The sequence below is a fragment of the Cuculus canorus genome, chromosome 1 (assembly GCF_017976375.1).
Source record: "Cuculus canorus isolate bCucCan1 chromosome 1, bCucCan1.pri, whole genome shotgun sequence".
Lineage (NCBI taxonomy): Eukaryota > Metazoa > Chordata > Aves > Cuculiformes > Cuculidae > Cuculus > Cuculus canorus.
In genome coordinates this window covers 125,564,014-125,577,040 of record NC_071401.1, presented here as the reverse complement: position 1 = coordinate 125,577,040, position 13,027 = coordinate 125,564,014, and the positions used below count along the sequence as shown (strand labels likewise).

The 13,027-nt window shown below is 52.3% G+C and overlaps 1 protein-coding gene across 1 annotated transcript; it reads right to left on the bottom strand.

Moving 5' to 3' along the window:
* Nucleotides 1-7,238: 7,238 nt before the first annotated feature.
* Nucleotides 7,239-13,027, bottom strand: COPS7A (COP9 signalosome subunit 7A). Its single transcript, XM_054076418.1, has 7 exons — nt 12,764-13,027; nt 12,620-12,695; nt 11,922-12,010; nt 11,645-11,847; nt 11,072-11,177; nt 10,609-10,760; nt 7,239-7,849 (listed from the first exon to the last, which is right to left on the bottom strand). The coding sequence occupies exons 1-7, from the start codon at nt 12,923-12,925 to the stop codon at nt 7,810-7,812; spliced, it is 828 nt and encodes a 275-aa protein (XP_053932393.1). The 5' UTR covers nt 12,926-13,027; the 3' UTR covers nt 7,239-7,809.

The window sequence follows — 13,027 nt, the reverse complement described above, 5'->3', positions numbered from 1 at the left end:
TTATTTCTAGCCAAGAAAACTTAATTTGAAACACAAGAAAGAACAAGCTTACAGGATAGCCTACAAGCTATGGAGAGCTTGCAATATATGAGGAGGCTGGTTTGGTTAGTCAAGCAAAGTGAAGTCTATACTCAAGGGAAATAAACACCAGGGATGAAGAACAGCTTCGGCTAAAGCTGCACTGGCATGGAATGACAGAATATAAACTAGCTGTGAATTCATTTAAGGTGGAAATTAGAAAAACTCTGTAACCACTGAAGCAGCCAGGTTCTGGGGCAGTTTACCAAGGGGACTGGTGGGGATGGTAAAATTAAGCAGGTTTTTGTAAGCACTTCAGAAGTTTTTTCAGGAGATTATGAGACCATACTGGTAAGAGATCACACTTGATCATTAGCAGCCTCCTTCCCATTTCTGCTCCCACTGAACATATCATCCATCGCACTGCCAGTGCTAAATCCTTCAGAGGCAGATAAAGGGAATCCTGCAAGAGACAGCAAAGCCTCCCATGATTTCTCCTGATCTGAAGAGGCTGGGGCTTCACTTGTGCCTTGCAATGTGAGGACTTATAGTTGCTTTTAAGCATGCACAAGTGCTACAGTGATTCTGGATGCTTTTGTTACCCGGAAAAGGGTTGTGACTCTTGAATCCCTCTGGCATTTTGGTCTCTATTGAATTCATCATAACATGAATATGCCTAGGGAAGTTGTGGCTGTCCCATCCCTGGAAGTGTTCAAGGCCAGGTTGGATGGGACCCCGAGCAGCCTGATCGGGTGGGAGGTGTCCCTGCCCATGGCAGGGGGGTTGGAACTGGATGATCTTTAAGGTCTCTTCCAACTCAAACCATTCTATGATTCTATTAATATAAATGCACTTTGCACAAAGAGTTGTGTAGCGAATGAACTCCTTTCCTTAGGAACGGAAGAGTGCTGCCAGCAGAGGAGGCAGAAGAAAATCCAGCCCAGTTCCACACCACACTGGCAGGCATGCTCCTGGAAAACTGGAGCAGCCCCCAAAAGAAAAATCGAAGAGGTAGGTGGCTGAGAAACCAATAGAGAAAGCAGGTGGGGTTTTCTGAGTTTTGGAGCTAAGTGATGACTAGTACTAGGAAAAGGGATGAGGAAAGAGGAGCCCTGAGGGTGGGAACAGGCAAACATACATGGAGAGTATGGCAAAGGTGGAAAGGGCTCGCAGAAGGAAAATGAGCAGCTCTTCAGGGCATGAAAAAGAGACAAGAAGGATGTCAGGGACCTGAGATGCATTTGCATCTGCTGACACAGACCATGAGACTTTTTTGAGTACTCTACTTGCACTGCGTTGTAGTCCTGCACAACCAGGACCTCATCCCAGGGAGGGCTGGTCCAGCTGTGGCAAGAGGCAGGAGAACCCTCCGTGGCTGCTCTTGGCAGGGAGCCTTTGCAAGAAAGGAAATGACTGGGACACCATCTGTCTGTGTCAGTTCACCCAACAGACCACATCACCAGGCACGCATCTTCCACAGACAGCCTTCAGAGGGGAGGTGAACCAGTGCCCCGTTAAAGCAGAGGTGAGGCATCCCTGCTGTTAGCTCTGGGGGATGATACAGACTCATGAACATCCCACAGACTGGCAAATGCCAGCTGGCCAGCATCACCGTGACCCCTGCAGTGTCCCTGCAGGCCCAAAGGATGTTGCAGCACTCATTGCCCTCTGGGGACCTGCAGGAGGATGGAGGCAGTGGGCACATACCCCGTTGCTGGGCTGCCATCCATCCTGGCCACCCCAGACCAGCCAGGGAAAACCTGCTGTCATGAGAAATTCCCCCAGCCAGTGTGGCTTGGCGCAAAGGAGGCTTAGTAATGTTTGACAGATAATTTGATACACACTAGACGTATTTCACAAAAAAAAAAGCAAAAACAAACGAGACCCCTGTCATCTCTCATTTGGGGAAGGGAGGCAAGGGCAACCTCAACAACCTCCAAAAACAAAGCATTGGCTCCGTTTGAGGGGACCCCTGCTGAGGGCCACCAAGCACAAAGACAATCTTGACCACCTCTACCTCCGAAGGTCCCCCAGCACAAACCACTGGAGGATGGGGCGAACGTGGCGAGTTCTGCAGGGCACTTGCTCAGCTGTTGCATTCCTCTCCAGCCACCAGCTACAGTGGCGGACATCGGGCTGCTGGCACTACGGTGTCTGATCCCATCACCTTCAAGAACTGGAGCAGCAAGCGCTCCAGAAGAAATTGTCTCCCCAGCAAAACAATACGAAGAATCACCTTCATTAACCATGATTCCCAATTAGAATCTGTGGCTACCTCTCAGCACAGGGGGGCTGGCAAAATTCAGACATCCCTCTCCCCAGCCAGCTGTCAACTGGAGCAGTAGGTATAGGTCCTGTCATCCCTATCTTTTCTGAATCCACATGTGAGCGCCTCAGGTAGAATACCCTAAGAGGGTTGCAGTGCATCACTGTGCAAAACTCACTACACATTCTGTGTGAGGTCTGGCAGATCTTCTTCTCCTCAAGCTGGGATGAACACTTCCCTGTATCCTCTCTTTTACAATTCCCTAAATCTCAGTCCTTTGCCAGGGCTTAGGGTGTCCTGTGTACAGTTATTTCTGGTCAGCCCTACCCGAGGTCTGTTTTCTCATTTTTTCTGTGGGAGAAAACAGGTTTGAAAACACAAAGACATTTAATGGAGCACATTCAGAGGAGGCCACAGAGATGATCTGAGGGCTGGTGCACATCCCATACGAGGACAGACTGAGAGAGTTGAGGTTGTTCAGCCTGGAGAAGAGAAGGCTTCGAGGAGACCTTATAGCAACCTCCAGTACTGAAAGGGTCTACAGGAAAGCTGAGGAGGTGCTCTGTATCAGGGAGTGCAGGGACAGAATGAGGAGGAAAGGTCTTAAGCTGAAAGAAGGCAGATCTAGAGTGGACATTAGGAAGAACATTTTTCCTGTGAGGGTGGTGAGGCACTGCCCCAGGTTGCCCAGAGAAGTTGTGGCTCCCCATCCCTGGAGGTGTTCAAGGTCAGGTTGGATGACACTTTGAGCAACCTGATCCACTGGGAGGTGTCCCTGCCTATGGCAGGGAGTTGGACTAGATAGCCTGTAAGCGTCCCTTCCAACCTAAAGCATTCTATGAGTCTATGATTTCATGATTTACAATTAAAATTAAAACCTGTACTAATAATGCTCAGTACTTACCTCACTCTTGCCACCTGCAAAGTGATTTATAAATGTTAACTAATTAACTGATCTTCACATCCTCTCTAACTGAAATTCAGTCACAATGAAGTGAGCAGGAAAATAAAAAAGAGGGGTTTTCAGGTGAAGGGCAAAGGGAAACGTATGCTCCTGCTAGCTGTTTGCCATCCACCAACGCAGTTTGCAACAGTATTTTCATTCTACACTGCACATTGCTCATTTATTTTTCAGCCATACAAAACATCTGAAGTAATTTTATCAGCTGCCTCCTGCTTCTGTTTTCCTAATGGAAGTTTTAAAAGGTGTTCTCTTTGAAGAGTAAACAAAATGGACGACTTCCAGCGCTGTGCTGATGACCCTTGAGCAAATACATTTAATCCCAAACTCTTTTGAAAACCACAACACAACCAGCCTCAAGAGGGACAGAATAAGAAAATGGGAAGCCTATGGATGTGCTCAGCAAACGACACAATCGGCTGAACTGAGACTTAGAGGGGCGGGAAAGCTGAAGGCCTTAAACCAAAGTCTGTGTGCAGGCAGATGGCTGTGGTTTAGCCATGAGGAACTGAGCCTGGGGCTTCAGCACGGGCTGGGACTGGTGTGGCGAGCCCCCCTCAGGACCACGTGTTGGTCCATGCTCTGGTTGTTGTCACCTGTACATGTATTTCTTGGGCTTACAAGACAGTGTGTGTGTAGAGTTCAGGTGCTGCTCTGCCTTGCCGTGTGCTGTGCAGGGCACTCGCACAATCCTATCGCATGCAGCTGGCATGGAGAGCCCAGTGCTGGCTCGGGATGCTTCGAACTTCGCTTCTGAGATCTGCAGCCTGGGTTTAAACTGTGAATTCAGCGTATTTAAAAAGACCCTTTGTGCCTAACAGCCACAGTGTGGTTAAACAGAGCAAAGCACAACAGGTCAGAAAGGAGCTGATACACTTGGGACAAAGAGCTGTTGCAGCTGTTCTTCCTAAACAGCAGCAGGACTTTTGTGGGGCCCAAATACCCTCCTCTGTTACTGGTAACTTCAGGTGACCCAGGAGGTGCCACTTTTCTAGCCCTGATACACCCACCACTCCAGCCCAGCTCCATCTGGACCTCAGACAGCTGTTAGGACACATGCTCTGTCCGGCTGCTCCGCTCTACCCCAAGCCCATTCTCCTCTCTCCTTTGCTTCATGCTCCAATGGCTTTGCAAGTGGCTCATCTTTCAAAGGGTGCAAGCTGCCAGATGTTTGGCAGATGCTCAAAGCTTGCCACATATCACTTCGGTCCCAGACCAGTCATTGCCAGGGAGTGGGAGAATTTGAGGGGTAGGGACATTTTTGCTACTTGCAGACAATCACAAATGTATCCTAATTGTGGGTTGGAGCAATCCCAAGCACAAATACAGGCTGGGCAAAGAATGGATTGAGAGCAGCCCTGAGGAGGACTTGGGGTGCTGGTTGATGGGAAGATCAACAAGACCTAGCAACGTGCACTTGTAGCCCAGAAAACAACCGTATTCTGGGCTGCATCAAAAGCAGAGCGACCAGCAGGGTGAGGGAGGTGATTCTGCCCCTCTACTCTGCTCTGGTGAGACTCACCTGGAGTCCTGCATTCATTTCTTTAGTCCTCAGCACAGGAAGGACATGAACCTGTTAGAGACAGTTGGACTCGATGATACGGTGGGTCCTTTCCAACCCGGTGATTCTATGATTCTATGAAGATGATCTGAAGGCTGGAGCACCTCCCCTAGGAGAACAGGCTGAGAGAGTTGGAGTGTTCAGCCTAGAGAAGAAAAGGCTCCAGGAGGACCTTAGAGCAGCCTCACAGTACTTAAAGGGCAGTACAGGACAGCTGGAAGGAGCTCTGTATCAGAGAGTGTAAGGATAGGACGAGGAGGAATGGTTTAAAGTTGAAAGAGGGCAGATTTAGATGACATCTTGGGAAGAAATGTTCTCCTGTGAGGGTGGTGAGGCACTGGAACAGGTTGCCCAGAGAAGTCGTGGCTGCCCCATCCCTGTAGGTGTTCAAGGGAAAGCTTTGAGCAGCCTGATCCTGTGGGCGGTGTCTCTGCCCATAGCAGGGTTTTGGAACTGGATGTGCTTTAAGGTCCTTTCCAACCCAAACCATTCTATGACTGCAGAACCCATGGTGACTTTCCTCATTAAGAGAGACAGATGTGATGCAGGCTTGAGGAAATTTTAATCAAAAGCTGAAAGCGTTGTCACAACCACTCCCTGCACCTTACAGAAAATGGGGGCATGGTTTAGTGGTTGATAGGAATGGTTGGACTTGATGATCCTGGAGGTCTTTTCCAACCTAGTGATTCTGTGTCAAGTATACTTCCTATCACTGCAAGTCAGTCAGACCTTTCTAGGTGGGTTGAGACAACCTCAGCTTAGCTGCCCCTTTACGCACTTCTGCAGCCAGATTTGCACCTCTTTGTCTGGATAGCTTTATGGCAATCCTCTCCCACTTGGCACTTCTGGTCCACAGGGCGGCAGCTAAGCGGTTTGATGCCTCGGGGCTTCGAATGGGGGAAAGGTGTGGTGCTGCCTGAGCTCTTAGACACCTCTGCCCGTGACAGCAGTCACCCTGGAACAGCTCGGTACATCCCTGCCCCAGCACAGCTGGCTCCTGTGCCCTGCACTGCGACCTTACACACAGGGAAGAGAGCTGCTTTGAAGTTTTATGAGTTCATGGGTTCAGGTCACAGGGGTTTCTCACTCAAAGCTGGTGCTGCATAACCGCAGATCAGATTCAGCTGAATTTGTGCAGTACTAAGCAAACCAGCATTTTGTGGTGCTTGAGCATTGAGATGACATCGCACTTTGCTACCACTAAAACAGGCATGGTCTCACTCCTCCTTTCCACTCCCTCAAAAGGCTTGCTCCCACCCACTCTGCCTCAGCTCCAGCTCTCACTTGTCTGAATAGGGAGCTGACCTGGAAGCAAGCTCACCCAGGCCAACAAGCTGAAAAAGTCTCTGTGCAGACAAAAATCAGGGCTTTTCCTTGTTGGATTAATTTTTCGTCGGTTTGCTCACACACAGAAGCCCAGGTCCAATGAATCAAATTTTAGCACTGGTACAAGGGAAGAGGCAGAACCAAGCGGAGGTGGGAGTCACGGTGTCAATTTACACTTACATCAGCAGACACCACCCTGGAACAGCAGTACACCGCTTACTTCCCTCTGAGTTGGCTTCAAATCAACCCTAAGGATGCACCCTCTGAAGAATTTCATAGAATCCTAGAATGGGGTGGGTGGGAAGAGACCTTAAAGTCTATCCAGTTCCAACCCTCTGCCATAGGCAGGGACACCTCCCAGTGGATCAGGTTGCTCAAAGCCTCATCCAACTTGGCCTTGAACACCTCCAGGGATGAGGCTTCCATGACTTCTCCGGGCAAACTACTAGGGCCTCACCCCTCTCCCAAGAAAGCGTTTCTTCCTAAGATCTGATCTAAATCTGCCCTCTTTTGGCTTAAAACTGCTACCCCTCATCCTATCCCTGCACTCTGATAAAGACTCCCTCCCCAACTTTCCTGTAGGAAAAGATGTTTGATGTCTTTTTCTGGGCATCTCACAGAAGTAAATTGTGTTGTTATTTTTTTTTCTCTCAATGAGACCCCAACACCACCCACGAATGGTTTAAGCAGCACCTATACTATGACAACTCACACAGATGGACATTGTCTCTGCTGCCTTCAGCTCTGAATCAGATAGGTCCCCATGTTGCTCTGTTTTGTCCAGGATCACTGAGCACATAGCACACATACCATTTTTTTTTTCACCAGTCTCTGCCCCTTCCTCTGAGCTCACCTACAAAGCACCTCTTTTGAGCATTCTAGACTCAAATCAATCACACAACAAACTCTTTAAATAAGATTTATGATTCATTCCTGCTTTATGGACTCCCGATAGAGCTACCATGGCAGTATCCTTTGGAAAGCATAGTGAATATTTTGACAATATTCCACCCAGAAACAAGAAAGAGCCTCTCAAGATCACAAATTACTTTGGAACACGCAGAATCAGTTTACGAGACAAAGAGACACCACCAAAGGAGCACAAGTTTGTATAGATATGTTCATAGATCTATATTTTTATTGTTTTATATATATTTATAATATATTTATATATTTTTAAAAGAAACCCTTCAAAAACTACCCTCCCACCTAACAAAACAAAGATTAAACAATCAAAGATGGCAGCTGCATCCCGGAGCAAAGTATCCCTCGGGTCTCAGAGCCAAAATGATTGCTGAGCACCAGCACACTCTTTCCAAGCTTCTGTGATGCCCTGTGGGCGCAAAGGTGACTGACACGGTTTTATGGCTCTTTAAATTGACCTGTCAAAAGACAGGGAGAGAGAAAGAGAGAAATACGTGGCCCTGGTGATGGGGCCTCGAGTGGCAGGGGAAACAGCAACGCATACAACTGGAAGCTTAGCGTGTGTAATGCAGTGATGAAGAGGAGGGAGGACAACGGTAAAGAAGATAGGAAAGAGAACAAACATGCAGGAGAATTAGTTGGCAAGATGGATCTCGGAGAAGAGCTCAGAAGCATCACACTTGGAACGCTTGCTACCGCCCCCATCCCCCAAATCTCTTCCTCTCACCCTCCCAGGTGTGAAGGGAGATCCAACTAGTTCGATTTAGACCAAATCTTCGCACTGCCCCGGAGCCTGTGGAGAGAGGGAAAAGAAAAAGAATTAGAGCAGATGCTCAGGCTCATCCCCAGCTTCAGTTCCTAAACACACACAACGAAGAGCTGCTGACGCTCTCTGCAAAAGGAGAACACAAGGAAGACTTCAGATCAAGAGCCGCACAGATTTCCCCACAAGCTAGCAGGAGACAAGTTCAGCTGGGACTACACACACAGACACCACACACCCCACACACGCACCACACACCGCACACAAAACGCACACACCACACACACACCGCACAAACACACCACACAAACACACCACACAAACCACACACCACAGACACAACACACACACTGCACACACCACACACACCCCCCCCACAGCACACACACCTCACACCACACACCGCACACACCCCACAGACACCACACCGCACACCCACCACACCCACAACGCACACACACCAGACACCCCACACCTCCCCCACACCACACACACACCGCACACACAACAGACCACACACACCACACACACCGCATACACACCACACCCACCACACCCACAACGCACACACACCAGACACACCACACACACCGTGCACACACCTCACACCACACACACCGCACACACCACAGACACACCGCACACACACTGCAAACACACCACACCCCGCACACACACCACACACCCCACACACCCCACACACCGCACACACACCTCACACCACACACACCCCACAGACACACCACAGACACCCCGCACACACACACCGCACACACATTGCAAACACACCACACACACCACACCCGGCACACACACCACACACACAACACACACACCGCACCCCACACACACCCCACACACACCACACACCGCACACACACCACACCCCCCACACACCCCCCATACACCTCAGACACACCGCACACACAACAGACCACACACCCCACACACACCCCACACACACCGCACACCAGACACACACCACACACCGCACACACACCACACCCCCCACATATACCCACACACCACACACACCGCACACACCCTACAGACACACCGCACACACCACACACACCACCACAGACACCAAACCAGACACACCGCACACACACCACAGACACACGGCACACCGCACACAGGGCACACACTGCACACATACCTCACACACACCACAGACACACCGCACACACACCTCACACACACCACAGACACACCGCACACACACCGCATACACCAGACACACCGCACACACAACAGACCACACACACCACACACACCACAGACACACCGCACACACACCGCACACACACCCCACACACACCCCCCACACACACCCCCCACACACACCCCCCACACACACCCCCCACACACACCCCCCACACACACCACACACAACCCACAAACCTCCCCCACACCACACACACCACAGACACACCACAGACACACCACAGACACACCGCACACACACCACAGACCACGCACACCAGACACACCACAGACACACCGCACACGCAACAGACCACGCACACCCCACACACACCCCATACACACCACACCCCGCACACACCCCACAGACACACCTCACACCGCACACACCGCACACACCACACACAGACCGCATACACACCACAGACACACCACACACACAAACCACACACACCACCACAGACACACCACAGACACCGCACACACACCACACCAGACACACAGCACACACGGCACACACCCCACACATACCTCACACACACCACAGACACACCGCACACACCCCACACCCCCCCTCCCACACCGCACACAACCCACACCCCCCCACAAACCTCCTCCACACCACACACACCCCAGACACACCACAGACACACCGCACACACCGCACACACCAGACACACCGCACACACAACAGACACACACCACACACACCCCACACCACACACACCCCACACCACACACACCCCACACCACACACACCCCACACCACACACACACCCCACATACACCTCACACCACACACATACCGCACACACCACAGACACACCACACACATACCGCATACACACCAGACACACCACACACATACTGCATACACACCGCACACACTCCCCCACACACCGCACACACACCACAGACACACACCGCACACACACCCCCCCACACACCGCACACCACAGACACACCGCAAACACACCGCAAACACACCGCAAACCGCACACACCGCAGACACACCGCACAACCACCACAGACACACCGCACACCCACCACAGACACACCGCACACCCACCACAGACACACCACAGACACACCCCCCCATACACCGTACACACACACCACACCCCCCGCACACTCCATCCCCCACCTCACACACACCAGACACACCGCACACACACCACACACCCCCCACACACACCACACACACCCCACGCACACACTGCACACACCCTGCACACACACACCACACACACACCCCAGACACACCGCGCACACACACCCCACACAACACACATGCACCGCACACAACACAGCACACACACCTCACACCACAGACACACCACACACACCCCGCACACACCACACCCCCCACACACACCGCACACCAAACACACAAACCACACCCCCCACATATACCCCACACACCCACTGCACACACCCCACAGACACACCACACACACCACACACACACCACAGACACACGGCACACACCGCACACACACACCACACACACATCAGACACCACACACACACACACCCCCCACACACACACAGAGTAGCTCTGTTCATTTGCCCCTATTCCTCACCCTTTGGCTTTGGAAGTTTTCTTGCTCGTCTGGCGCTGGTTGGTGCCAGGGGCTGGCTCCCTAAGCTCTGTTAGGTGCTGCTCTGGGTCTTGGGATGTGGCTGCTGCAGCAGCGGCTGTTGTCACTTTAATGGTCTTCTTCAGGTTTGCCACCTGCAACAGCAGAAAAGCAAGAGCCAAGGAATTTCCCAAGGTTTTTATTTTGTTTTAGGGCTTTAAGTTTAAGCCGTGGAGTTAAGAGCTGCAAGCTCAGGTCAAACAAAAGGGCTAACAGCTGCCCAGACCCCTGCAGTGCAGAGGACTGTAAGCTGATTTAGGACTTTTCTTCAGGCACACTCGCTGGAGGGTCTGGCCTAGGGAAAAGGCAATACCTTACTTGACCAAAGGCCGTAACAACCCCAGGGAACTGGTTCTAGTTCTTTTAAAGTGACAGGCACTGGCTGCTCCCTCCTTGGCCCACTCACCTCACTCTCTATCTGCTGCTTAAGTGCCAGCTGTTGCTCTTTATGCTGGTTGGCCCGGCTAACCTGCTCTTCAATGCCCGACAAGACAACCTCGCAGCCCTGGCACCTGCACAGAAGACACAGAGCTGAACAGGCCGGGTAATTTACACAACACAGAAAGACAGGTGAAAGACAACAGATTGCAACTCAAGGCCAAAAAGACTGGAAGGTGACGGCTGCACCAGATAAGGAAGACGCTGGATCAGGAGTCCAATGTAATAACCTACTGGTGTTATTACCTGGGAGAGGGAAAATAACAAAGCGACGCGAGGTTAGGAGCTATAGATATATACTCAAAGCCTGCTGCCGGCAGCCAGGACTGTGCAAAGGTTGCTGCAGTCTCACCACCCCTCCAGCAAAAGGCAATTTTGGAACCTTTTTTTGGAAAATTACTTTCTGTTCGAGTATGGGAAAAGGGATGGAGCAGACCACCTCCCAACGCTACCCCCCAGCAATACACAGAGGATCTGGGGAAGCCACCAGCCCGCTCCTGCAACATTTTTTGGGTGTTAGTATTGGGGGCTTCCTCCTCACCACTCCTGCAATGTGCGGGTGATGGTGCTTAGCTCCTCCCTCCGGATGTCCCTCCCAATGCTGTAATCCACCTCCAGGCGCTGGTTACGCTGATCCAAGCTCCCTCGCAGCACATCTGCATACACAGCCTCGATCACGAGGTCCTCCAGCTGCCGGACATTCTTCAGCTGTAACTGCTCCAGCAGCATAGAATAGGGGATGCACTGTGGAAACACGACGTAACTAGCCTGAGGTAATCCCAGTGGAGGAACAACTCCGGGAAAACCCAAGCTACTACCTTGATCTTGGCAGCAAGAGTGACGACTGACAGGTGCCTCAGTTTGTTCTTCTGAGCTTCCGTCAATGGAGGGAGGTTTGCTGCTTCAGCTATCGTCAGGGGAAAAAACACGGTATAGGAATTTATGCCTCATTTTCCATTTCCCAACCCCACACAGAAGTCTCTGCCCCATTCCCATCTAGACATAAGGAAGATTTTTTTCACTATCAGAGTGGTGAGGCACTGGCACAGGTTGCCCAGGGAAGTTGTGGCTGCCCCATCCCTGTAGGTGTTCAAGGCCAGGTTGGATGGGGCCTTGGGCAGCTGATCCAGTGAGAGGTGTCCCTGCCCATGGCAGAGGAGTTGGAACTGGATGATCTTTAAGGTCCCTTCCAACCCATTCTATGATTCTAGAATCCCCAGTTCTTAAAGCTGACCGCGGAGGGATGCTTCCCTTTGCCGAGCCATCCCCACCGACTGTCAGCCTAGAAGCCCTTTCCCGAGCAGCCTTTCCTCCCCTCAGCCTCAAACTCTCCTGCGCCTTATTTATAGAGGTCTGTGCACCCCAGCGAATCCCTAAGCCTTTCCCCTTCGGGAAACTCCCCCAGGCAGCTGGCAAAGGGCAGCGTTAACGCCTGCCAGGGCTGTGGGGCAGGGGGGCCCGGCTCTCGCTGCCGAGGGTCCCCCCGCGGGCTGGGGCAGGAGGGGCCGGGCCTCACCCAGGTAATCCGCGTAGGTGCCGTAGGCGAAGATGGTCAGGAGGCGGAAGACGGGGGAGAACTCGCTGTCGGCCAGCTGCGGGGACACGGGGTCAGGCCCGGCTCCCCGGGGCCAGGCGGGGCGGGGGGCCGGGCCGGTCTCACCTCCTGCACGGCGGGCACGTCCAGCAGCTCCCCGAACACGTAGATGCCCGGCGCCTCCAGCACCTGGTGGATCAGGCTGGCGAGGGCGGCGCCGCGGGCCGCCTTGGCCAGCAGCAGGAACTGCTCCTGGCTCTGCCCCGTCACCTTCCCCTCGGCCGCCATCGCCGCCCCCTCGGGGCTCGGGACACGCCGCGATCGCCCCCGCGCGGGCCCAGACCCACCACTCTCCTGCGGCCGCGCCGGCGCACAGCGGGTGCTTCCGGG